General features: G+C 34.5%; 1 protein-coding gene across 1 annotated transcript; it reads left to right on the forward strand.

Annotated features, from left to right (window-relative positions):
• Positions 1-421: 421 nt before the first annotated feature.
• LOC121418319 (lysocardiolipin acyltransferase 1-like) lies at positions 422-27076 on the forward strand. The gene is made up of 6 exons (XM_041612116.1): positions 422-750; positions 8330-8339; positions 9069-9257; positions 9771-9902; positions 22595-22726; positions 24140-27076. The coding sequence occupies exons 1-6, from the start codon at positions 580-582 to the stop codon at positions 24631-24633; spliced, it is 1128 nt and encodes a 375-aa protein (XP_041468050.1). The 5' UTR covers positions 422-579; the 3' UTR covers positions 24634-27076.

The raw sequence follows: 27076 nt of genomic DNA on the forward strand, positions 1-27076 counted from the left end.
TAAGGGGTGCATTTTCAGAATATGGAAATTACGTGTTTAGGGTGCTTTTTGAGACCCCATGGTCGCGCATGGTATCCACTCGTGAATGGAAGTGGCCCCCCCCCCGGGAGTCAATAAAACATCAAAATACCACATCAAACATATAAAGATATTATTACATATATTTAAGTGAATGAATGTCGAGTGTTGACCTATGAAATTTGAAGCTTTCATAGGATTGATGTGTTTTGGGACTCGACTAGTGATTTAGTGATCGAAAGTGAAAGGATGACAGGTCCCCTTTGTAAAAATCCGCCACGCCCACTCGCCTCTTCTTGGACTCCAAATCAAACCTTGGCTTTGTTATCATCTCTGCTCACGCTGCGCTGTACATGTACCGGTACCGTACGTGCCGTACCGTGCATGTCGTTCGGTTACGTTAGCTAGCTTGCATGCTAGCTGCGTTTGAAACCATTTAATGAGACGGTCGCCATATTACTCGAGGGATACGAACCAGAAAAGAAAGGGAGATAAGATGGACATATAAAGTGCGATCTGATTGTTTCGTTTTTGATATTCGTTGTACAATAATCAACCAAGATGAATTACGCAAAACTGAAGGGTTTCGGGGCACTATTTTTCTCCTTTTTATCGGCGTTTGTAGGTTCCGTTTTACTGATGGGCCCGATGCTACCGCTCATGATCCTCGCTCCCCAGGTTTACCGGCGAGTAACGGACCTAATCATTGGAATGTGGCTCGCTTTGCCCATGGTAAGTTATGATTCGGGTGAAAGTGCACCATGATTGAAGTGTTGGATTTAAAATCAAACGTGACATTTATTTTGATCCCGCAAATATTTCTGTTGATAAAATGTACCATATGATCTCAATTACATTAACATTACAAAATTACAAAAACATTAAGTTTGCTAAACAGTTTTAAAAGGGACTGTGTCTTGAATCTACTACTTGAACCACTTGACTTGGAAGTTGAACTTTGAATTGATTATCATTTAGAGTCTAATTGTAATGTTATGAATGAAACTGAAAACAAAATTAAATTTCATGATAAATAGCTGCCTGTCCGCCATTATATTACTAGTAGTCTAGATCTATACAATTTTAGATCTAGATTGCAAATATAAATGTTTTCATCTCTGCACACCATTGCATTTTATGAAGGTCATGATGAAATTTAAGGCACCATCCATGTCTGTGCACAACAATTTCACTTAATTGGATCCATCCATGTCTGTGCACGACAATTTCACTTGATTGTTTTTTTAATTTCACATAGAAATTAAGTTGATAATTTTCCTTATATTATGAAAAGTGTGACGAAAATTTCATAAAAGTTTGAGAGAAATATTGTACTGTAATTAGGGTACCGTATGTGATTTTCTTGTAAAAAACCTTGGACAGTCATTTTCAGATTGAAAAAAAAGATGGTGCCCCATGTCTGCGCACCCATTCACTTAACACACCATTTGGGGATTTTGATGAGAAAGGCTGCATATTGAGGTGAAATGCCCCAAAATTCTTCACTTTTCCACCATTTTTAGTCAGATTTGTTAATGAATATCTTTCTATGTATTGCGTGTTGATTGTGGTTGTTGCATATCTTCTTTATACTAGAATCGCGCAGATACGCTTGTGCACAGACAAGGGCACTGCGCTGCGCAGACTTACATGTAGGGGACCTTACCATAGGCCTACAACAATTCACGGATATTGATGGAGACTGCATTTTTCTTTTGAGTACTTAAAAAATTGAGTGAAACCTGATGCATATTATATGTCTAAAATTTGACATTTTCACCACTTAAATACTCTGTTCACATAGTCAACCTCATTTGCCAAAATCAAATTTTTCAAGTTAATAGACTATTCTGTGAATCATCCTTTTGATTGCATGATATTTTCTTTAATCTACACAAATTCAGGATAATAAAAATGGTTATCCATTTCATATTAAAAGTAATTGCAAGTTATTCTAAGAGTTTGAAAGTAGAAATATTATTCAGAAACATTTTCAATATCTAAGATTTAAATTCTAAGATATCTTCTATGCCTTTGAATAGATAAATATAAATCATAAATGTGTATCTTCTTTGATTGCATGATATTTTCTTTAATCTACACAAATTTGAAATAGTAAAAATGGCTATCCATTTCATAAAGTGATTTTTTCTAGGAGTTTGAAAGCAGAAATATTATTCAGAGACAATTTCAATATTTCAAATTCTACATAAAAATTTAAATTCTAAAGTGTATATATGTAGTTAAAGGGGAATGAAACCTTGGCTTTGGAACAAATAGGCTTGTGTAGAAACAGAAAAATCAAAGAATAAGAATAAAGAAAGTTTTAGAAAAATTGGACAAATAATGAGAAAGTTATGAGCATTTGAATATTGCAATCACTAATGCTATGGAGATCCTCACATTGGCAATGCGACAAGGATGTGTGATGTCACTGATGAACAACTTTCCCTTTGTTGGACTATAAAATACCCTCAAAATGTCTCTTTTTGCTTTTTCTTATGATGATACAAACTCTTTATCCATGATGTATGAAAATATGTATTACATGCCCTCATGTAGACAGAACACATGATTTATGGATAGATGTGATAAAAGAGGCAATTCTAGTGAAATATATACTAAAGTAATGGGGAGAGTTGTTCACAAGTGACATCACACATCTTTGTCGCATTGCCAATTTGCTATCTCCATAGCATTAGTGATCGCAATATTCAAATGCTCATAACTTTCTCATTATTTGTCCAATTTTTCTCTAACTTTTGTTGATCTGTTTCTTTGATTTTTCTGTTTTCACACAAGCTATCTTGTTCCAATGGTTTTATTCTCCTAAGTCTTGTGAACCATACATTTACATGTACCTTTACATGGATGTAGGAAGTAGTGTCACCATGTAATATTCTTAGTTGTACATGCACATGAAGATCGCTTGACTCGCTCAAAATTATTGCCTGACCAGTGTACATGTACATAAAGCTTTTCAGTTTCACTTAATTAATTTCAGTGAGAGTGATGTACACGTAGCAGTACTCTACATGTATAAAGTCGAATTGTGTGAGTCATTGCATACCGGTACATGTAGGATTTATGAGATGGTCATTCAGCTGATTCAGAGGTGATATCATACCTATCAATAATAGTATAGGTGTATTGCCTTTAAATACTGCATCAATTGATTATTGAATTAAGCTCTTTGCTGCTTTAAATGAGATTAATGTTCTGACTCTTGGAAATGCATTCCTACGTAGTAAATGTAGGTAAATGGTAACAAAAATGGTAGTTATTTTTACCTGATTGCGATTAAAGAAAGCATGAATTGACATGGGTTCATGTTTGTTTGAATTATGAATACGACTCGAGTGCTTATTATTCATAATTCCAATATTTATGGACTATTCACTTCCGGAGACTCGAGACTGTTGCTGTTGCATTTTTGGAAGAATTGTTAAAAATCTTGAACTGTGTACGAGTTCCAGGAGATGAAGGTCGGAAAACAATAGGGATACCAAGCATTGTGGTTTTCTATGATCCCCTTGTAGCCTTGTCACTTGTATTTACTGATGGGATAATAGATGACCTTTGAATAAACAGTGAGCACTGCATCTCTTCAGGGATGAGTTTGTAGTGTAGACCTATTGAATTAATTTGTTTATTCTCCACTCATTGTCAGATTGGCCCTGTATGTAAGGTAGCATTTTTTGTTTGTTTTATGTTTTATACAAGGGACCCAATCCAAGGTAAATTATCAAGAAGCATTATTTTGAAACATTCATTGTGTCATTGCTCTCATGTCTATGCTTTGATTAATGCATCAAAATAATCAGAAGAAAAAAAAAAACAATGATAAAATATGAATTGTATTCAGATGATGTTTGAACAAATAAATTTGAGAGAATGGTTAAGAAACATGTGGTAAAAAAATAATTCTTTTGTCAGAGCTCTTTATCTTGTACATGTACATGTACCTGACTGACTATATGTACACAACTGTGCGGAAATAAGGCATACATGTAGTGGTTAAATTTGATTTTTTTTTTACATAAATTACAGTATTACATGTAGCACTCCATAACAAGTACAATTGCAACCCTTCTAATTTGTGCCTTGATACTAGGGTCTGTAGTGTAGACAACAAAGACAAGTATTCCATATTAAAGTTTTATGTACATTTTTAACTGGTCAATATGCTCATGCACATCAACAACCTCCTACTTACGCCCCCAGTATGAAAGCAAAACCAGACACAAGCCTAATCAAAAGAAGTTTTAGATTGTAATGTAAATATCTGTACAAAGAAGTTACAGTACAGAATATTAGGGGATTTTTTTTTTTTCTTAAAGGGCAAGTCGACCCCAACAAAAAGTTAAATTGAATAAAAAGAGAAAAATCCAACAAGCATAATTAATTCCTCCCTGATCATGTTAAATTTGCATTGTGTAATACTACATAATGTATATAATTCAGTCAAGTTGGTCCCTATTGTCAAATTTGTAAAAAGATGAAATATTGTATAATTCAAACAAAAAATAAAAGAAATAGTGAGAGACTTCATCAACTGTCTCATTTGCATGTCACTGAGTTGTGCATATCACTCTTTTGTGAAAAATAAGCAAAAGTTTGAATTTCATAACTTTCTTATTTTACATCCGATTTGATGAAACTTTCAGCGTTATGCTAGTTTGAATTTTCTCTGTTTATTCAGATCAACATTTTCTGTGGTGGACTTGACCTTTAAGTGAATTAGTTGTGTGTGGGGGGGGGTCCACCAATTCAAGTGACATGTAAATTTAGCTTTGCAAAATTTCATCAAATTAAAAGATAATGTAATTTTTGTGTGTGTTTTAGCAATGCAGCAAAAATGCTTATCTTGGACTGCATCGATTGGCTCAGGAGAGTATATTTCAAAAAAGGGCGTAAATCCAACGAATATCACATGTAGGCTCCTGTACAAATCTTGCTGTTCAATATACATGTAGACACCGTATTCAAAAGTCAAGTGTGCATGCGCGAATGGTTGAAATTAACAATGCATCCCATAATGAATGTGATGCGATGCACAGCATGGACTCAATGATGTCATAATAAACTAGTAATTATTGCATTTCAACAATCAAATTTTTTCTTTGGAAATGAGGCCATATTTAATAACTGTGGTACTTGCTCATTTCAAAGGGTGGTATACATGTAATGATATTAGATGGCTGTATTTCATGGAATATCATAATTATTCCACTCATTAAGGCCAATATTTGCCCAGAATCTTGGAAAATTTCTGGTCTTCCATTCTGAGCCGTCCATATATAATGTAAATATTTCATACATTTTCTTCTGATATTAAACAATAAAATTGATATGAAAGAATGGTATGGACTTTAATATGTACAGTACATTTAGAGAGGATGTTTGTTTTGATTGCTTGCATGGGGCATCACAAATTTATGACTTTTGTATGGATGTTTGTCAAACTTTCATGTACATACATGTTTTGATTTTGAACTTTCATTTTTCTCCTTTTTTATCAGCCAGATGTGAGTTTAAACTACTGTACATGCATGTGTATAATGTTGGGAAAATAATTTTGAACGTAGTTACATGTAAGTACTGTAAACTTGAATCATGAAATTTGGAAGAATAGCACTCGTAGAAATGTGTTTGAATAAAATTGCCAGATGAGACTTTGGCTGTGTCCATCATTGGGGAAGTACAAATGTACATGATCAGGAATGATTAGAGTGCACTAGTGCAGTGACCTTTAATTTATCACCTATTTTCACTGATTACAACCAAAATAAGCCAGTTCACCGACAGCTTATGAATATGATAAACTTTTCTCAATTACCTTTCCAATTTTTCATTTGACCAATTTACTGTAGGAGCTGTTATTTTCGGGGGGGGGTTTATTTTCGCGGGGGGGTTTATTTTCGCGGATTTCGCGAATTGCCGATCGGCCGCGAATTTAACAACACGTGAAAATATCGACACATTTCTTAGACAGTGCCAATGCCCCCAACAGCAAAGCTTTGCTATTGAGAACATCCTGCATACAGAGAAAATGGAGATATGCACCTCTATATGTACAAAAAAATAGGCTTAGAAAGTACAGTTAGTGATTCAAAAAGTTAGCTAGAATTTCACTTTTTTTAATTTCTCAAACAAAATCAGGGCCTAAACTATTTTCCAACATTATTTTATCAATATTTATACACTCACTGTAATATTGAAATGTATTTTCCATGAAACAATTTGATTTTATTGTCATCTGATTGACTCTATACATACGTATTGGCAGCTATTTGCATACTCATTAATATTCATAAGTCACATGACCAGAATTTTGAAGGTGAACATTCTGTTCACAAAATTCCACAATTTTGCACTTTTACCAACTTTTTGAAAAATGAATCGAACCAAACACAAATTCTAAAGATTGCTTAATCCTATAGATCCTGTGGCATGATGAATTTTTAGATCTAAAGGTTAAAAAGGTGAAATTTAAGCCACTTTTTCCACAATTTGTAACTGTTTTTACAGGGACATATTAATGTACAAAAGACATATCAGCATAATGACCTGGAGGAGTAAAGATTTGCACATGATGTGCACTGGTTTTGCTTCCTAGAAATGCTGTGGAAATGTATCGTACATCTTCCGATCGCGAATTTAACAACCCGCGAAAATGTCTGGACACCTGCGATTCGCGAAAAATTCTGTACGCGAAAATAACAGCTTTTACAGTATTGCTTATTTTGATACAAGGTGTTGGAAATTCACTCAAATCTGAGACCAATATGCTCCCTGTTTATGACAAGCCTTTTTCATACATGTAGGTACATGTTTTTAAGTGTATATGTACATTTGAATAAAAAATTCTTCTTTTTTTTGTCTGAAGTGGACAAATTATCAGGAATCAGGTACCAGTGTTCTAGCATTAGGGCCTTTTTAGTGGTGGTTGCAAAAGAAAGTTTTTAGGCTGAGTTTGGTCTTAGAGTGGAAAGAAAAGGTACATCATATATTAATGAAAACTTGACTAAGCAAATCTCTGAAAATAATCTAATATTTACATGTATCATATATAATTTATAAGAATGTTTAGTGTAAATATTATAAATAAAACAAGATTAAAGGTGGAAGTCAATGCAAACTGTGTAATTCTTCTTTGCGAGCTACATAAAATGTAGGACTTGTTGGAACACTTTTCATTTGAAATTAGTGGTGGTCAGAAATCTTCTTTGCCAGTGTCAGCCAATCATTGTAGCTATATCACTCTGTCAGCTACACTGTAAGTAAAACAATTAATTTCGTGTACACATCACATGTATGGATAAAATTCTTGTGCAAAGAATAATTTGTAAATATGGTCTACAAATGAATCCAACTATTTGTGTACAAGTATCATGATGTGTGTTCTGCCCTCATTGCTGAAGCTTACATAAAACTTTCTTCTTTTTTTCATACCTATACATTGTCATTTCAACAAAAAAATATGTACCTTCACTTCATCATGGAAGAGACCGAAGGGAAAGTTGGTGGGTTGGTAGGGGGTAGGGCTTCACTTTAAGAAAGCTTAACAAAAGCTGAATTGTTTAGTGAACAAAGCTACCATTGATTATTTTGCATCTTCAGTGTTGTATACATATAAAATTCTTTTTGTTGGTTTTTGGCATCTCTCCAAATACATGTAGCTATGTGAAATGTACATGTACAGGAATGATATTCCAATTTATTGGGTCTAATGAATGATTTCCAGCTTCTATGATTTAATACAAGAAAAGTGCAGTAGAGCATTTTGTAAAACCTGTTGATACCAAAGAATATAAATTATGGTAGGTGTAGTTATGAAATGTGATGTATGCATCGCATATAATTATCAATAGTGGATAGAAATTTGTAGTACAGTACATTAATTTGATGATCTGTTCATTGCTTGTTGTATTTTGCAAGCATAATCTTTGATTGGACACTCGACCATAATAACTTGTTTTACTGGATAATTTTACAAGAGTCGTTTTTGTCAGTCCTAATAATTATTTTATTTTGTGATGAACTTGTGATGCGTGGACTTTTGTGTAGGATTCTCTCTTTTTTATTTTAAAATCTTTAAGGGAAAAATAAAAACAACCAAAGAAAATTTAATTTATTATTATTTATCATTATTATTATTAAATTATTATATTATTATACTTCATTAAGTCAGGATTTATTTACATTTTGTGGTTACATATATATGTAATATTTATTTGTTCCCCCATTTCTCCACTTTTCTTCCATGCCCTTTATTTGCTGACTCTGAATGATCAATCAATCAATCCAGTCTTTGCTGGGTAAGTTATTTTTATAGTTGTACTGGTACAAGCATTTGATTTTTATTCATACTATGGTCAAGATAGACTCTAAGCTTATGGATTTCTGGTTATTTTGAGAACAAATGCATTCCTTTTTTAGCATTGATTATTTACATGTATTATAACAACAACAACCTACTTTTCTTAGGATGTAAATTTATTTTAATGCTATATATGCCAGTGCCAATTATTAGATATTTTGTTTTCTTTCATGAAAATAATTAATGTAGGTCAATGTTGATGTAATAATAATGATGATACAAACCTTCATTTTTTTTTTGAAAGTTTTAAGATTAGGCTATGTAGGCCTACATATGATATGAATGGACAGTATTTTGCAGTCTTTTCAAATGTCTTGTCATCTGAATTAACACCTCATAACTCATATCTGATTATTTATATATTTATATTAATGTCTCAAATAAAAATTTGAATTAAATTTTTAAAAAGTTATATTTTGCTCCCTCCCCCACAGTATGTTCTTTCATTGTTGAACAGTCAACTTTTATGATTTGAATGTTTAAGGATCTCTAGAATTTCTTCTATTGTTGAATAAATTGCATACATATATTGATCTATTTATTACAAATATATACGGTACTGTAGCACATCATGCCGTGCATGATGTGCATAAATCTTCTCATTGTATATTCTTTATCTCTGCCATGCATTTTTATTCCATTTCCTATTGTGTGTTTTTGTTAACAGAGACCTTTTTTGGAACGCAATTCAAAGCCATTGGTGACAAGCTGAAGCCGAACGAAAGAAGTTTGTTCATCATGAACCATCGGACGAGGCTGGACTGGCTGTTCTTCATCGCTTGCTTGTTGCGACACACCCAGCCATCCAACCTTAAAATCATTCTTAAGAATCAGCTCAAATCAGCTCCTTGTCTCGGTAAGTTCAACGACCGCTCTTATAAGGAGGAGAGAGAATTGTCATTTTTAAGTTGATATTGTAAAGAAAGTTCTTCCCTTTTTGAAATAAATAGAAAATAACTGATTTGTGTATTATTTCTGTATGTGTTGATTTTGTATTTGTTCAACATAAAATTATTTCAACTTACTTTAGATATGTTTGAATAAACTTGTACGTCATGCAGAACTCAATCGATTCAATTATTGTTTGAGTTCTGGTCTAGAAATCTAATTTTGATGGGAAATGGTTGGAAGCAATTCTAAAGTTTTTTCATACGCTACACTGCTTATTTGGAACAACGAAGTTTAATCAAAATGATTCAGACTTGCTTGATATTATATTCCTTTCACATATGCTTTTGATGGTGTAGCCAGCACCGTACACAACATGTGGGAGCACAATATAATTAAATGAATTTTTTTTTTACATTAGAACGTACAGTGAATGGTTTGATACAGTATCGATTTGAATTGTGAATGTTTTGTTATACAGGTTGGGCTATGCAGGTAGCGTGCTTTATCTTCTTAGCTCGTCAGTGGGCCAAGGATTGTGTGTGGTTGACCTCCGTGCTCAAGTACTTCTCAGAGATGCGTTATGATTTTCAGCTCCTTCTCTTCCCAGAGGGTAACTAGTGATCCTACGAATTGATCCTCCTCTTCGGTCTTATTCTTCTTCCCCACCCCTCACTGTTCCATCCCACTTCGACATCTCTACCCCCCCCTCCATCTCCCTTCTGCTCTCCCCCTCCCTCCTTTATCCCCCCTTTACTCCTACCTCCCTCATTCCTCCCCATTCCTCCCCTCCTATTTCTTCTACTTCCTTCATCATTCCTCCCCTCCTTTCTACTCCCCTTCCTCCTCGATCATTTCTTTTCTTCCTCCCCTCTTCACTTCTCCCATCCTTTGCCCCCCTCCTCTCTCCACTTCTTTCTCCCTTTCTTCCCCTCTCTTTACCCCTCCCCCCTTCCCTCTCTTCTTGTACCCCTCCTCTCCCTCTTTCCACTCTCCACTTCTACCCCTCTCTTCTTGTACCCCTCCCCTCCCTCTGTCCACTCTCCACTTCTCCCCCTCCCCTCCTTCATCCCCTCATCCCCCCTTCCCTGCTCCTCCACTTCATTCATCCCCTCCTTGTCCTTTCTCATTCATTCCCTTTTACCCCTCCCCTCCCTCATTCCCCTCTTCCCCCTCTCACCCATTTTGTTCTACCCCTCCTCACCCTTATTGCTCCTCTCCTACCCTTTCCCTCATTTTTCCCCTCTTGCACTTCCTCTTTCCCTCCCCCTTTCTCTTCTCCTCTTCCTTCTCCTCCACGCCTCCTTTCTCCCCTCTCCACTCCCTTTGTAACACTCCTTCCACCTTCCTCCTTGCATCAACTCCACCGACCAAACTTGCGCATTACATGTATTTAGGTGGTTTCAAACCGCCTCGATCATAAGAATCCCCGTTAAATTACGAGAACTTTAATAGGCTAAAAAATACCTGTTGATTATTTCTGCATACACACCGCCCCAAAACATACCCATCGGGATAAGTTCCTGAAGTTACAAGCATGTGCAGTATGGTCTAATAAGCAGGTGCAAGGCGCAAGATTCAAAATCACTAGCTCAGCAGCCACCTAAGGCGCCCGCGCGCAACTACACCTGGGCTTTAAGTTCCTGTAAATTACTTTCACATTGCTAAAATACCTGCGACCTTGGAAAAACCCCTGCGAAAGTTCTCGTAATTTTGACAAGTACCTACTATTAAGTGGGTATTTTCTTTCGGGAGATTACGCGTAATTTGCTTTCACATTGCCAATATTACCTGGTATTTTCTGGTCGGGGTAAATTTCCCAATCACAAAATACCTGGAATTGACGAACTTCGAGACGGTCTGAAACCACCTTTTGTGACCACCGGTAGGTCATGTATTAATAGGTCAACTTTTTGTGATTTCTGATAAACTAGGAATCTTGATTGTTCAAAGGATTCAATTGTTTACCCTAGTGAACAATGGAATAGCAAAAAGGTTCCAGGCCTGCTATCAAATCAACCCATTCCAGCTCCTCTCCTTATCATCCTCCCTTTTCTTAATTAGAGTTCTAAATAAAGTACATTTTGGGGGCAGTAATTTTTTTAGTTTACCCTAAATTGCTATTAAGAATTTGTATGAATGCTCTTAAGGAAACAACTAGAGGACTTACTTCTTAACATCCCCTCCCAGGCACCTGGTAATACCGTACTAGCACGTGACTTGGTATCAGACCTGGGTCATCAGATTTCAAGACCAACAATCCACAGACTCTGCCATCATTCCTTCTTTCATATTATTAAATTTCATGTTGATAATGAAAAATAATTAAAATTGAAGTTCTCCTTGAAGAAGGTCACGACATACACATGTGCTTGTGATATCCACGTGCCGGTGTGCTGAAACCTTGCATAGTCTTTGGATGACAAGCATAGTGGACTTTGACTGTCCTTCTCGCTTTCTTATGTTTGCTCTTATGATCAATTTCAGATTTGATATGCTACTGAAGTGCCTAGTACACATAGGCAGTAATGAATGTAATCAGTTATTCAACTTTTAAAATTGATGAGATATGTCTATGAATCATTATTTCCATTTATTCTCCAGGGTACTTATAAATGAAATCAAGTTGATAAGATGCTATTATACATTGTGGTTAAGTGTGAGAGAGATTGACAGGTAGTAAGGGGGGGGGAGGAACAGAATATTACTCAGTCAGTAGGCCCTTCAAACACTATGCCAATGGTTTATATTTGATTTTACAAATTCTGAAATTTGCTGCATTCAAAGACATGTCTTTAATATTCATCTCATTTTGTGTACCAACCACTTTTCTACGTCATGTACTGTATCAGTGGCGTAATGAGCAAAACCTTTTGATGGGACCAGACATGGCATATTAGATATAGAGAAAAATTTGTATTAAACCAAAGCAAGCGAGCTGGCAAAAATATTGGTCAGTGGACTGTATATTGTTTGCATTTTATACCTGTGTCTCCCTTTGGGGAGGCTATACTTGTATTCTGAATATAATGATGATAAAACTAGGCATTTTGATATGGTGGCATTTCACTGTCTTTCTACAAATGATCTATTCCAAAGGTGATGCGTGCTATTATTATGTTGATAGACTCCGTATCTTTTTGTGCAAGTACAACAAAGCTTATGTCATTAACATATGTATGAAGCTGGGTGTATGGCTTGATTGGTGCAAGATGTTCATTGTATTTATCAATGGTTTCCATAGTAACCGCTTGCAGTTATGTATTCCACTCCTTTTACAATTGCTTGATTGATTGAAGAGCATTGATGCGGGAGATTACTCATTCTATGCAAGCCGTTGAGGTGAGCATTGTATATTGTATCATGCTAATTTTATACAAAGTCGTACCAAATTCTGTCCCATGGAGTTTCTCCACCCATATACCGATCCCATGCATACCGTGATGGAGACCTATTGCTCCTCACTTTCCCAGGGAAAGCTGTACATGTCCCTAGCTCTACATGTACCGTGGCTCTACTCGTAGGTCCAAGGCTTTATGCATGAGTAGATACTGAGCTGATATTGAAACACAATATTAGCTTGTGCATAGTTTATTTGTCAGACAGAAAGAATATTTTTTTAAACTACAGATTTATTACAGGTTTGAAAATGTGTATCACACCACAAGTTGTTCAAAATACCTGGCGGTGTAATGTCTGTAGATGAAATACTTGTACTAGTATATCAAATTCATGTGATTTGCAATACATGCAGGCAAGTTGTGCCCATATTATTGTGACATCACTTTTTAGCATCAATCCTGAGAGATTGGTCGACCACATGTACTCAACTCTAGATGCATTAATCGGAATGTTTCTCTTTCAAAGTGACTAAGTTTAGCAATAATAACAATTCAGTTTTCCAGGGATCATCTCACATCTCCCTCTCACGTCCTTTGTTCTACTGATTATACTTCCCTTCTCTTCCCTGCGCTGGGATTCATCTTGAAGCCAAATAATTCTTTTCAATAATTTTTCATATTCAACTCATGCTACATGTATTTTAGAAAAAGTAGCTGACCCACAAGCTGCTCATAATAGTGACGGGAATAGTGAGTGCTTGTGGCACATGCTTTATGACACGCACGTGTAGATTGTCATCTGGGGTGGATCCAGGAATTTCCGGGGAGGGGGGGGCATTTTGTACAGGAAAGAAAAAAGATCTCCACGACCAAACTCGAGGTCATTTATACCACAAAATATTTGACAAGCAAAAAAAATCTTCACTATCAAATTGATGCCAATTTGTTTGACAAGCAAGAAGAAAGGAAGAAAAAAGGTCTTCACATGCCTATGCATTACATATTTCACTAGAAGGCACGGGCCGGATGTGCCGCCGCCCCTACCCCCTGGATCCACACCACTGATTGCCCTACAGATTAAAAGTTAAGTAATTCATTGTGTAACCTGGTACGGTGGGAGTCGGTAATCTTTGAGTGTACGTATACATGCAATTATTATTATTATTCATTTCTGCAATGAAAAGTATAAGAAATTGGTACAGTGTAGTACAACACATAATAAACATAACAGAGTATAGATTTAGCACCCACTGGACTGCCAGGGTCAAATAAAGTTAACTGAATTACTGTAGTCAATAAAGACCATTTGACCCTATCCATTGGTTGCTTAAAATAAACAGAAGCGGATAAAAGAGCGAGTATGAACAAAATTGTAATTGTAATAGAAATAACATAGGTCTACTCGATATCACTTCATCTTAACTTAGAATATCTATATTAATGAATTTAAATTTATAAATAAAATAGTCGTTACGAAAATGTAAAAGTAGCAAGGATAACAGCCACGATAACAGAATCCTGTATTAAAGTTAATTTTAAGTATACGTAAATTATCTAAAGAGTCTGTGCAATTGCACAGACTCTAAACTTAAAGGACAAGTCCATCCCAACAAAGAGTTGATTTGAATAAAACGAGAAAAATCCAACAAGTGCACAAGTGCATGACACTGACATGTGTTCCGATGTGACATCTCCTCTTTCGTATTAAAATAAAAAATTTGATTCTCATATTGAGATTGAGTAATAGACTAATCCATGGAAAGCACTTGGGGTCACCAGTGATATACATGTACACCTGATACAGATTTTTTTTTTTTTAACTGCAAATTGTTGAACGGAAAACTAATTGAGGAACCCAGTTCCATCTATAATGCAATGCAGGGAAAAATATTGCATGGGGCTTAGGGCAATTTTGCCCCTGAAAATTATATTGTTCTTTGCCTGATATTGCAGCACTTGGAGAAAAAGGCCAAATGATGTACAAATAAACAGCAATCGCTAGAGTGCAAGATAGTAGAAGGGCAATTCCATGATAACGGAATTACAAATCAGAGAAATTTTACTGTTATTTTTGCTCACAGCATCCAGATATCTCAATATTTTCAAATTTTCTGAACCTAATACTATGCATGGCCACTAGTGCTATATACTGAACCAAGATTTTTAGAAAACCCCTCACACGTTCAGATGTGAATGACGGATATGTGCTATGGTAACGGAATTACCAGAGAAATGAGTAATTTTGCAACCCAAAGTTTAGTAAAAGTTTCTCTGAAATCTACAACACACTAGCTCCAAGTTAATGTCTGATTCAATTCATTATAATGTCAACTTTATTTTGAAAGTAATTTATTCACAAATATCATCAACAAATTTTCATGATTGGTCTTTCTTTAGGGCAAGTACATGGTAACGGAATTACACATAATGGTAACAGAATTACGCCTCTGACATTTGGGAAGGAAAATTATATTTTTAGGCATTTAGGACTGGTGAAATGCCTCAATAAAGCTTGTTTATACATTCTTCTCTAATACTTAACACAATCTAAGTACTTCACGTCTCTAATATTAAATAAAATATACATGTAGTACGTATAATAGGTGGCTCTACCATGAATAAACATGATTTTACAAAATATTAGGGATCAGTGGTAATTAAATTTTAGTTCATTTTCAATTTTAGGGGTATTAGGACTTACTAGCCACTTTTTGCCTCCTGTACTGATGGAAAGAATTATGTAAAGGCCAAAAATCATCACTAGTAATCATGGTAACGGAATTACATGGACTACAGCCATACGTATACACATTAGGAATTTTACAAAAACTGAGGACAGCATGTTATCAGATCTGCATATTTAGTCAAAGATTTGTGTAGATGATAGTTTAAGATATTCTAAAGTATTTGAATACTCAAAAGAAACATAGTTTCACATACAATTGGCATCTTAAAACAGTTAAACTGAAAACTTTCTATTTGGTTGTTCAATAAATGATTTGAAAACAAGAAACAATGCTGAAACCTCATGAAAATAGTGTTGACATTTACATCTTGAAAAAATGTTGTGGACAACTAAGCAATAAATTGGTTCTTAATCAGTGCACCAATCTAATTTTTTTTAAAGGTAAGGATTCATTTTCTGTCTATATGTAGCTCACTGAGGACTGCAATTATAGCAGATCTGAGTATTAAGTCAATATCGGACATCTTCCTGACAGATGTATTTCCCAAATGTGACCCTAAGAAACTGCAGTGATTTGATGATCTTATGTCATATTCATGAAATTAGTTGGTTTTCTTGGGCCATGATTTTTTTTATTATATTAAAATTTTTATCTTTTATATAAAATATGAAAATTTATCCGAGATGCATTTTTATCTTCCGTCTCTAAAGATATGTGACAAAGCAGTGCCTAGGATATAGACATGTTTATCGCGTATCCAATCATTGCATCACAGATGATGTGCCTGCACCAAATTTCCTTTGAAGAAAAAAAAGAACTGCAAATAAGGTGGAGGCTACATGTATTCTCTCTATACATTTTCAATTTCAGCAATATTTCTAGGTCAATTCGCTCAAGACTTTGAAATAAGAATAAAGGAAAATGATAAATCATTTAATCATTAGAGTACTACTCTAACATTATTCTTGTAGATTAAAGAAATATTTCAAATAATTTTATTGACTAATGTTGTTTATGAAATGAAATGAAGTACAAAATGATGTGATATTGACTTCATATTTTTGTTCATTTTTTTTCAATTAAATCCCTGTAGGCACAGAATTTGATTTAATGCCATCTCACTCATTTGCCAAAACTCATGGCAGAAAGGCTTTTAATTGGTTGAATGAGATGAGTGCTACAAAAAACAGCCTTTCTCATTACAAATTGGTTCAAAAATAGGTTTGTGTCACAGAGATAAAACAAAGACAAAATGGTTATTGGAATACCATTTCGGAACAAATTTTAGGTGATTTTTATATCACTTATTTTAATAGAGATAAAATATTTCATTTTATATCAGAATGTATATGAGAATACTACCACTGTCTCTTTGCATTCTCTCACAGCAGAATGCTGTACATTTCTACCCATTTCAAACTGAGTTATGTTGCTGTTCTCAGATGTTTTGTTATTAATGACTTTGTTGGTCTCAATATTATCACCATCCTCTCCTTAGAGAAGTGTTCACATTCTGTGTATCATCCTCACTTGAAGGGTCATCGTCGTTACTCACTTTATCCGTGAAGCAGTGATTATTGGATGATGCTGACTTTGCATGTTTCTGAGCATCCATTGCATACATGTAGGGGTGGAGCACATTATTGGTTTGGTGCTAATTAAGGCATCTTGAATATCTGTCAAATCCACCTTACTTTTGGAAATGTCATCTGTATAAAGATTTAGTATGATTTTTTGGCATGTGATTCTTGTAACATCTGTAAATTATGGATCTCACTTCAATCTTTTCCACTCATTACTTTTTACTGCTCGCTACACTGTTCGCCAATCAATGCCAGAGTCTGGTCCCTCACCATGGCTTGTTGCAAAGAATATCCAATCTTCCATTGCAAGGACAGTTACACAGAAGATATCGCTTAAATTAGTAGGCGGTCCCTTCTGAAAACTATACCCATTTTTTGAAGCAGAGAAATACTCCCAGCCGTCCCGGAATTTCTTTTACTGAAAAGTTCACTAAGTCTGTTGAGGGTGAATTGATCAGAGGCAATTACAAAAAAAAAAAGGAATGCCATTCTTTTCCAAGGCACACACAGTGAACATGGTCACTTCGTGATTGTGCGTCCAGTATTTTGGATCTCATTAGAACTGGTATTTGGCAATGACATTTTTTGCAAAATCAATCTGAATGAAAATTTTGTTAAGATCATCCTGCATAATCATTTTTCTACTCCTCCCCAAGAATTGATTGCCCATTAATCCTTTGTAAGGCATTCACCTACATTGTATGCTCCATCAATATACTTTATTGATGCTAATGTACATTATCTTGCCCTTTTTCTGAATGTTATACTCAGGCCATATTGAATGGGACTTGTCAAGTAATTGTATAATTTCATCCTGATTTGGAGTGTAATTACTAATCAGAAGGCTTTTAATGTTTATAACTGATCTACAGCTAAGATATCAACATGCCATTGGAACAAAATTGGCTAACGCACACCCCTTTAAAGATATGATAATGGTAATTCCGTTACCATGTAATTCCGTTACCACAGTTACAGCAGAATTAGAAATGATATTTCAAAAAAATGTTGCTCAGTCTTTAGCAAGTCACATGAAATCAGAGAATTCAGAATTATATAAAATTCAAGCAAGTATTTAGTTCATAGGAAAAACTTTTCAGTTTCATGGTAACGGAATTACATCCGTTTTTGTAGTAGATTGCAAAATTTTCTCTGAGAAATTTGAAAATACCCATGATAAAGACATTTGCTACTGGTAATTATTACACCTTCACACACAACATTAGATGATTTTGAACCAAAATTGTAAAATATTTTTTTAGTTATCAAATTTATCCAAAATAATGTAAAATACATGTTCTCTAATTGAAAATGGTCATCAAATTCAAAAGATTGCTCCGCAAAAACCGTAACAGATATTTGAAAAAGGTTTTCAGTTCCTTAAAATATATAAGGTTTGGTGTAAAAAGGACATTCACATTCATATGCATATTATTAATTTTGGATTTTACTGTTTTTACCCTCTCCCATGTGGAATTGCCCAGAATCAAAATATTTTTAAAATGATTTTTGAAGTTGAGGGGAAAAAGTAACAAAGCAAATTTAGATGATTTCTATGTTTTATTTTGACATCATTCTTTTTTTTTTGTGGGGGGGGATTAATGGAGAAAATATTGCTCCATAAACTGTAAAGGTCACATTACATTTCAGGAGGGGAAGAACACAAGACACAGTTTGTGTTATATTTACATCTTCATTAAAATGACTTTGGCCCGTATTCTGAAGTCGGGTTTAACCTAGACCATGGTCTAACTCGGTGCTAAAATTATGGGAAGCCAAACGGTTCAAAATTTTGTTTACAGTGAATGCTTCTCATGTTAACTGTGCTCTTCACTAATTATTTAATGGTGAAAACAATTGTCATACTTATCCTTCCCAGGCAGTTAGTAATGTTTTTGGGAGTCAAATGAACGGACAAAGTGAACCTCTACTTTAGAGATTTATGTAACAACTGGCTTTCCATACTTAAAAACGACAACTTAAAACCAAAGTTTAAATTTAACCCGACTTCAGAATAAGGGCCTTTGGATTCAAACCAGACCCTGATCATATTGTATGACTGCATATATATTTGACAGCAGTCAAAACAGAGGAGACCTTGTACCTAAAAGTTTGGCTCACCTTCAGTCAGAAAAAAAAGTTTGCCGTGGCCTTGTCACTAGCAACAATATCAATTATTCTGTATGAGGTGAAATTTCCTGTCAGATTGCTACGGTCTAGTCAGATAATACAATTGTGGGCTGGATGGAAATTCTACAGTAAGATCAACCATATGTGCATACAGTGCATGTAGTCTATACAGTTGAGGCCAGAAGTTCACATACACCCAGGAAATTCAAAGAATAGTTGACCTTTGCCAAACATAAAATTTACTATTTCTTATAAAATATCTGTGCTATCATGACAATTCGATATCAAACAAATGAGTATGTCATGCCCCTTTCATCACATGGCTTTGTCAGCAGGAGCTGAAAAAAATATTTGTATGTCATGTTTTCCCCATAACTCTACATTTTATTTTCAGACAAATTGAAAATAAAAACTTGACAAAAACATTTTATATTTGTGCTTGTTCTCAACACAAACATTTTGAGATTACACTTTTTGTTCAGTGGTGACATACATTTATCATAATAAAAAGAAAGTAATAAATCATAGATTGACATTTATATATTTCTGTGAAACAATGTTTGAAAATGTAATAAACAATAGAATACATTTGGCACAAATATTACTTTTTTTTCGAAGAAAAAAAAATATTACTTTTTTTTCGAAGAAAATTCAACCTGGAATATTTTTTAATCCCAACTTCATCCCAATCATGCGAAAAAGCTTATACGCTCTTGTATTTGATCAAAATTCGTCATGGTAGTATTTATATTTCTGAAGATTTCTGTAAATTTTACGATGTGTGGCAAGCAAACAAATTTCACTGGATTCCATGGGTGTACACTTTTGGCCTAAATCTAATGCAGTAGCTAGTGTATGAGGGTGGTGAAGGCGAGAGGGAAGGGGGGGGTGTTATTTTAAAGGACAAGTCCACCTGAAAAAAAGAAAAATACAAGCATAACACGGAATATTTCATCAAAAATCTGATGTAAAATAAGAAAGTTATGACATTTTAAATTTTCACTTGATTTCATTCACAATTTAACAATTATATGCGCATTCTGGTCGGTATGCAAATGAGGAGACTGATGACGTCAACCACTCACTATTTTTTTGTATTTTATTATATGAAATATTCAAATTTTCTCATTGTCAAGGGAAACGAAAATTCTTCCCTGAACATGAGGAATTAGCATCGTTTAATACTATATGCTCCAGTCAAGTTGGTCCTTATTGTCAAATATGTGAAAAATTAGATATTATTATTGTATAATTCAAACAATAAAAAAACAAAAGAAATAGTGAGTGATGGACATCATCGACTGACCCATTTGCATGTCACTGAGTTGTGCATATCACTGTTTTGTGAAAAATACGAAAAAAACTTCAAAATGCCATGATTTTTTTGTTTTACATCTGATTTTGATGAAATTTTCATTGAATGTTTGTTTGATTTTTCTCTATTTATTCAAATCAACATTCCCTGGGGTGGACTTGACCTTTAAAACCATATTTTCTGCCCCTTCTATGAAATAGATTTGTGTGTATGATTCCTTTTTAATACCACAGATGGAATGTGAATACAGAATTAGCTTTTGTCCGACAATCCAATAACTTTCATCTGAGATATTAGGAGTGTTGAGAGTTTCAATGAAAGCACATTCAAGTTCCAACTTTGTATTCATTTCCAATAGAAATATAAAGCAAAATCATGACATGAAATAACATTTGACACTATAAAGGAAAATGAACAATGTGTACAAACATAACAGGTAAAGGTGTACAAACTTATGTGATATTTTTTTTTTACTGTAGATAATGATTTTTAATAATAATAATTCGCATTTATAATGCGCTATCTATCTAGAAATATTCTATTCCGAGGCACGTTGTTATTGATATTATTATTACCCCGGCTTTAGCTCGAGTTGCCTTTCAGCGCTCATGCATTCAAGGAATTAATCCTGCCAGGTACCCATTCACCTCACTTGGATTGAGTGCAGCACAATGTGGATAAATTTATAAATATACACATTGTAAATTAGAGATTTGTAATTATCCTTGTGAATATATTCAAACACAGAACTACCAAAATTAATAAATACAAGCCCAGTTGACACTGACCATTTATTTCAGATTGTGTCAGTAAATAGTGAGTCATGTAAAATTGAATGGGGGATTTTGCCCCCAAAATGCACAAAAGAGCCCTGGATAGTTGAAGGTCAAGACCACCTCAGAAAAGTGTTTATTTGAATCAATAGAGAAAAATCAGACAAACATAATGCTGACAATTTCATTGAAATCGGGTGTAAAATAAGAAAATTTTACAGATTCGCTTTTTTTCACAAAACAGTTATATGCACAATTAAGTCACATGAAAATGAGAGAATCGATGATGTCCCTCACTCACTATTTCTTTTGTTTTTTATTGTTTGAATCATACAATATTTCAATTTTTACAGATTTGACAATAAAGACCAACTTGACTGAAACATATGAGGGTAATTCCACATGTTCAGGGCGAAATGAAACTTAGTTTCACAGGACAATGAGGGAAAAATTAGAATATTTCATATAATAGAATACAAAAGAAATACTAGTAGTGTCTGTGTGATGTCATCAGTTCACTCATTTGCATACCGGCCAGGATGTGAATATAACTATTTTGTGAAATCAAGTGAAACTTGAAATTATCATAACTTTCTTATTTTCTATCCGATTTTGATGAAATTTTCAGTGTTGTGCTTGTTGGATTTTTCTTTTTTTATTCAAATCCACTTTGGGTTTGGCTGGACTTGTCCATTAAAAAAAATCCATTCACTGCAATGTATTAAACAAGCTCACAATTGAGCAAGTTTCGGCAGAGGGTTGGGAAAAGTTGCCCAAGAAAAAAGAAGTAATTTTATGCAATAATTACAGAATGTTTGTTATTTTAGGAATAGGAACTACCAGTACATGTATATTCTAATGAAATACATTTACATTTATATGATGTAGGATACACACAAATTGCAGCAAGCATTAAATCTTATCAAGGGATAGTTGACAAATCTTGACATCACAATCTTGGAGAAATTTTGCCAACTCCAGGCTGGATTATTCCATTGTCTTTGTTGTGAAAGGATATGTTTATCATTTATTATTTATTTTTGTTTTAATTGATTTTTATTTTGGAGCAGGGCAGATATTTGCCACACCCTAGCTGAGAAGAAACTGTTTTACTAAAATTTCTCTTCATCTCAAATGTTTAAATGTGTAATAAAGATGCTACATCTTTCATTATCAAGACCAATCCATATCTGAGCTATTCCCTTTTTCTTTTCTTTTTTTTTGTTTAATGCTAAAAATAATTACATTTAATTTATATGCATTTTTGTAAAAGGTAATATAAATGATTTTGTGTAATGTTAAAAATATTTTCATTTTTTTATGTTAATTTTTACAAGTAATATGTATTATATGAGTTATGGTATTCTATATGTTTATGAATTGTTACAATGTGATTCTAGATGAAAATAAGTACATTTAACCGAAAAACTAATCTTTTCCTATTATTTTTGTATATCTTTATATCTTGCTATTTAGGAATCAACTTTTGTCGGACTGGACAGGAGATCAGTAATGCGTATGCCCAGAAGCATGACCTGCCACGTTATAAATATGTACTCCACCCTCACACTACTGGGTTTTCTTTTACTGTGGACTATCTTAGGCAGAGTGAGTACCTACCAATTAATTACCTTTCAACCTACCTGTTCATCTCTTTGAATATCTAAGTTTACCCACTCCTGAAGACGGACAGTCACCATGTCTGACACGTCAAGTCTTCTCATTCGCTTCTGCTATACAACTCTACTTGCGGACGCAAGCAAGCCTTCTCTCCTCTATCCAACTCAACCAGCCTCAGGGTGCTACATGATCTATTTCACTTGCCTGAAAAAAATCCTTGAAAAAAACTTTTACCTCATTCAAAAGAAAGTTTTGCGGTTTTATTAACCATTTACTTTTTTCTCTCTTATTTGACATGAACTGATCTACCTTGTTATTGCCTTTCTTTTTCCAAAGTGATTTTATCTTGCCTGCCATGACCAAAATTAGGGTCAATATCATATCATCGACCCTAATTTTGGTCATTCTACTGTGAGAATTTTGCTTTCCTAATTCGGGCAAGTAGTTTTGGTTTTTACTTCAAAACACTTGCCCAACTCTAACTTTTACTTGCCTTGGGCAATCGGGCAAGTGGTTATGTAGCACCCTGCAGCCTTCCATTCAAGCATCTCATCTGTCCTACTCCTTCTGGTTAACAGTCGTTTTAAGGACTACACTCATTTCTGGAAAGACGCTTTCTAACCACCACTTTCTCACCATTCCAATATACGCTTCTACCTGTATCCACTATCTCTTAGGCCGTGTTTATGCTTCCACTTTTTAGGCCAGAATCAGCGTTTCCAAACGTAATAAGTCCAAAACACGGTTGCGTCCATGCTTACTTTCATTTAAACGCTGTTTCAAAACGCCGATCGTAAACTCACAAAAAGATGCATTTGTAAACGTCGTTTGACCAGAATCAGGCTTTCTGGGGAAGTATAAACAGAACCACGATCGTAAACGTGTTTAAATGACGTCATTTGGTACATGCTTCCGGTGAGATGAAAATCCGCGGGCAAATACAGTCGTATTGCCCGATGTTATCTCCACGTAATAACAACAATCGGAAAAAAAAACTTTCGAAAAAAGGCGCGCCCAATTTGACCTCGCTTTACGATGCGAAGCCAGCTGGAGATCATGATTTGCTCTGAAAAGTTAAGCATAAACAGCACTCCCAGAACCACGTTTACGATCGGCGTTTTGAATCGACGTTTGAAATCGCTGATTCTGTCCTCGCAATGGAAGTATAAACACACCCTTAGTCCTTTCAAGGACTTCACACTTGTTGTACTGTAAACCACTTCTGTGATTGCGCATCCTACCAACCAAACCTTAAAACATCGTCTACATTAAGCCTATTCAACTGTATGTTCAGTGATATCTGTGCCACAAAAACACCTTGAAGAAACAGTGTTATGAAATACTTTTGTGTGATCATGTCTTGATGATATTGTATTTCCGTCGTTGTCTTCCCCTTTTCAGCCAAGATGATCGATACTGTGTATGATGTGACAGTGGCTTACTGCGACACTGTCCCTGAGAAAGGTGAGATCGATATCTTCAGAGGCAACATCCCCAAGGAGATGCAGTTCTTGATCCACAAGTACCCCATCAGTGCTCTCCCGCAGAACAAGGAAGACCTTGACAACTGGTGCGTCGAGAAATGGAAGGAGAAGGAGCATCGACTGGAGAAGTTCTACACCGGCAACAAGACCTTCGAGGGGCAGGAGGATGGAAAGCTGGAGAACCTGTCGAGCCAGTCTGTCTGGAAAGTCTATTTCATTATTGCATGCTGGCTGTACGCTGTGTTGTTCTCTGCTTGGCTCTTGTGCACATCCTCCTTCGTGCTCTGGGGATCCATCGTCATCATGACGGCGTTCGTGGTCATTGGAAAGTACTTTGGTGGAGTCGACAATATCTCGATTGCGAGTTTCAACTTCACGCAAGATCTGACGCATAAAGCGAGGACCACTTGATAAGTTGTCTCATGTACCGTGTTTATCCACGATGACTCTTTATTATCAAACACAGAACAGAGATTATTTTTCACAAATGGTTCTTGTTTATGGGGCAGTCACATTTCCCCTATGGAGGGCGAATGGCAATTCAAAATAGCTGTTTTTTTTATGAACCATGTGGGCACTGTAGGGGAAATGTGGCCACAGATTTGGAAGGGATGGGCACTATCAGACTACATGATGTACCATAATCAATTAATTGCTTTAAAAACTATACCTGAAGAATACTTTGTAGGGTAAAGACACTGCGAGATATAATTGCAACAAATATTTCCTTATCTATTAGCATTTTATATTGAATAACATAAATAAAAAAATCATGGTATGAATAAGTGGAGGGAGTCATATGTACAAAAATATTTGTGTCCAAATTGTTGTTTATTGCAAAAGCAAACACTGGTATTATAATACCTCAGCCTCTTTTCATGGTGAAATTGTATATAAATGAAGTTTATAGGTCAACAAGACTTTGATTGGAGATTTATAAAGCTTTGGCCTGCCTCTTTCATTAAAATGGTACTATCTTGTTTTGTACTAATGTGCTGCTGTAATGGCAAAATATGAAGAAGTTTTATTGTCAATTGATAATTTCCTTGATTTTTGTATAACTTAAGTTATGTATTGCCTCCCATATTTGCTGCGTTCTGATATGATGGTTTGAATAGAAAGGATATGATGATTTTCCCCTTCTCCTTTTTGAATACTAATGGGATTGAAAAACTAATCCTGGAGATATTCTCTGACGGATAATGTTGTATGAAAAATTGCCATTTGTGACTATTTGTGATCATTATGGAAAAAAAAATTTAAAAGAATATTTATTCATGTCAATCAAATCTTTGCTCTATGATATTATCTGATAATGGATAACAATGAATAGGCTACTAAACTGGGTCATGTTTATTATGTATTATTCTCTGAAAATATTTCTTTACACTTTCCCCTCCCCTTTTCATGTCACAAAAAATTCTACTATTACCAATTTCTTTCCTGTTTTAAATCACCAAATACTATTTTTTCCTTCATGATATTGTGTGGAAATTAATGTAATATAGTGTGACTTTTATTACAATATGAATTAATCATGTTCTATAATCGTTGAGATTATGTATAGATATTAGAATGAATGACGGAATTGTGATTTTATTTCAGAAATTGACAAGCTGAATGAAAAGTAAATGAAGAACACCTCGTTTTAAACCAGGTTGTGATGATACTTGATTATGCATATGATCTTTTGAAATAAAATATCCAATTAATCATGTTTGTATAAATCAGTGGCTGAATTGATATGCTTTTTATGATGATATTATAATTGACGAGTAAGATTTATGATGACTTTTCATGTCTGATTCACCGCACTTTGATATGTTTGATGTATGTGTACTGTCTTGTCTATTTTTGCTAATTTATTGTGGTATAATTCTAAGATTTGTAGTGATCATTTCCTGTGATTTTCACTTCCTAATCACAAACAAGGATGGAAGTTTGTTTATTTTCCTAACATGTAAGCATTCATGCAGATCATACCACAGTGCTTGAAATGCACTATGTGTTAAACTAGGCTTTAATAGATACATGCATTTCATTCCTCTGTGTGATGTGAAGAAATGATTTTCTAGTGATTGACTACATCAAAACTAAATATGAAATCCTTAAAGCATTTTCTATTTAATGAATAATTAGAAATCAAGTTTTCAAGTAAATTGTTTTTGTGAAATTAATAAATGAAGAAAACAATTTCACAAATTTTCTCCACACATGAAATTAATAATAAGATTTGATGAACAATTTAAATGTTAATTTGATTAATAAACCTATTCTGAACAAACCGAATGAGCCAATTAGCAAAATATCATAATGATAGAAATTAGTTTTAATACTATAAAAAGAAGCATCTTGCCTTAAAATTTTAAAACAAAGTTGCCATTGCTTGATGCAAGCCCGTAAACTTGCTGCCGCTCATACTGGCATTTATGTGCTGTAGAGTCAAAATCTATAAATCAAAGCGAAATATATGTATGTGTGTGTGTTTCCCAGTTTGCAAAATACTCTTTGGAATATATATTTTTTATCATCTAGAAGGCAGTTTAGCTAATGTTCTAAAATTTGCTGTCGAGTACAAAAGCAAATAAAAACACATTACATAATAGTTTTCTATTGAAAGACTAATATATCCCTTGCAAGTTGGAGTTATTGTATCGAAAATATGTGAGGTCGATCTCATATTAGTGATAATAGTGAAAAAAGGTTTTTATTAACTCAATTTAGGTGAGTTAAAATGAAGAAATAGGGTACTTCATTAAATCTTAACTAACTTAGGACAATTGGGTTCTGGTTATTCACAAGCTTTACTTGCTTTTGATATATCCAAATGTTTACTATGGTATTCTGTTTGATA

This window comes from Lytechinus variegatus, chromosome 7 (assembly GCF_018143015.1).
Source record: "Lytechinus variegatus isolate NC3 chromosome 7, Lvar_3.0, whole genome shotgun sequence".
In the NCBI taxonomy this organism is placed as follows: Eukaryota; Metazoa; Echinodermata; class Echinoidea; order Temnopleuroida; family Toxopneustidae; genus Lytechinus; species Lytechinus variegatus.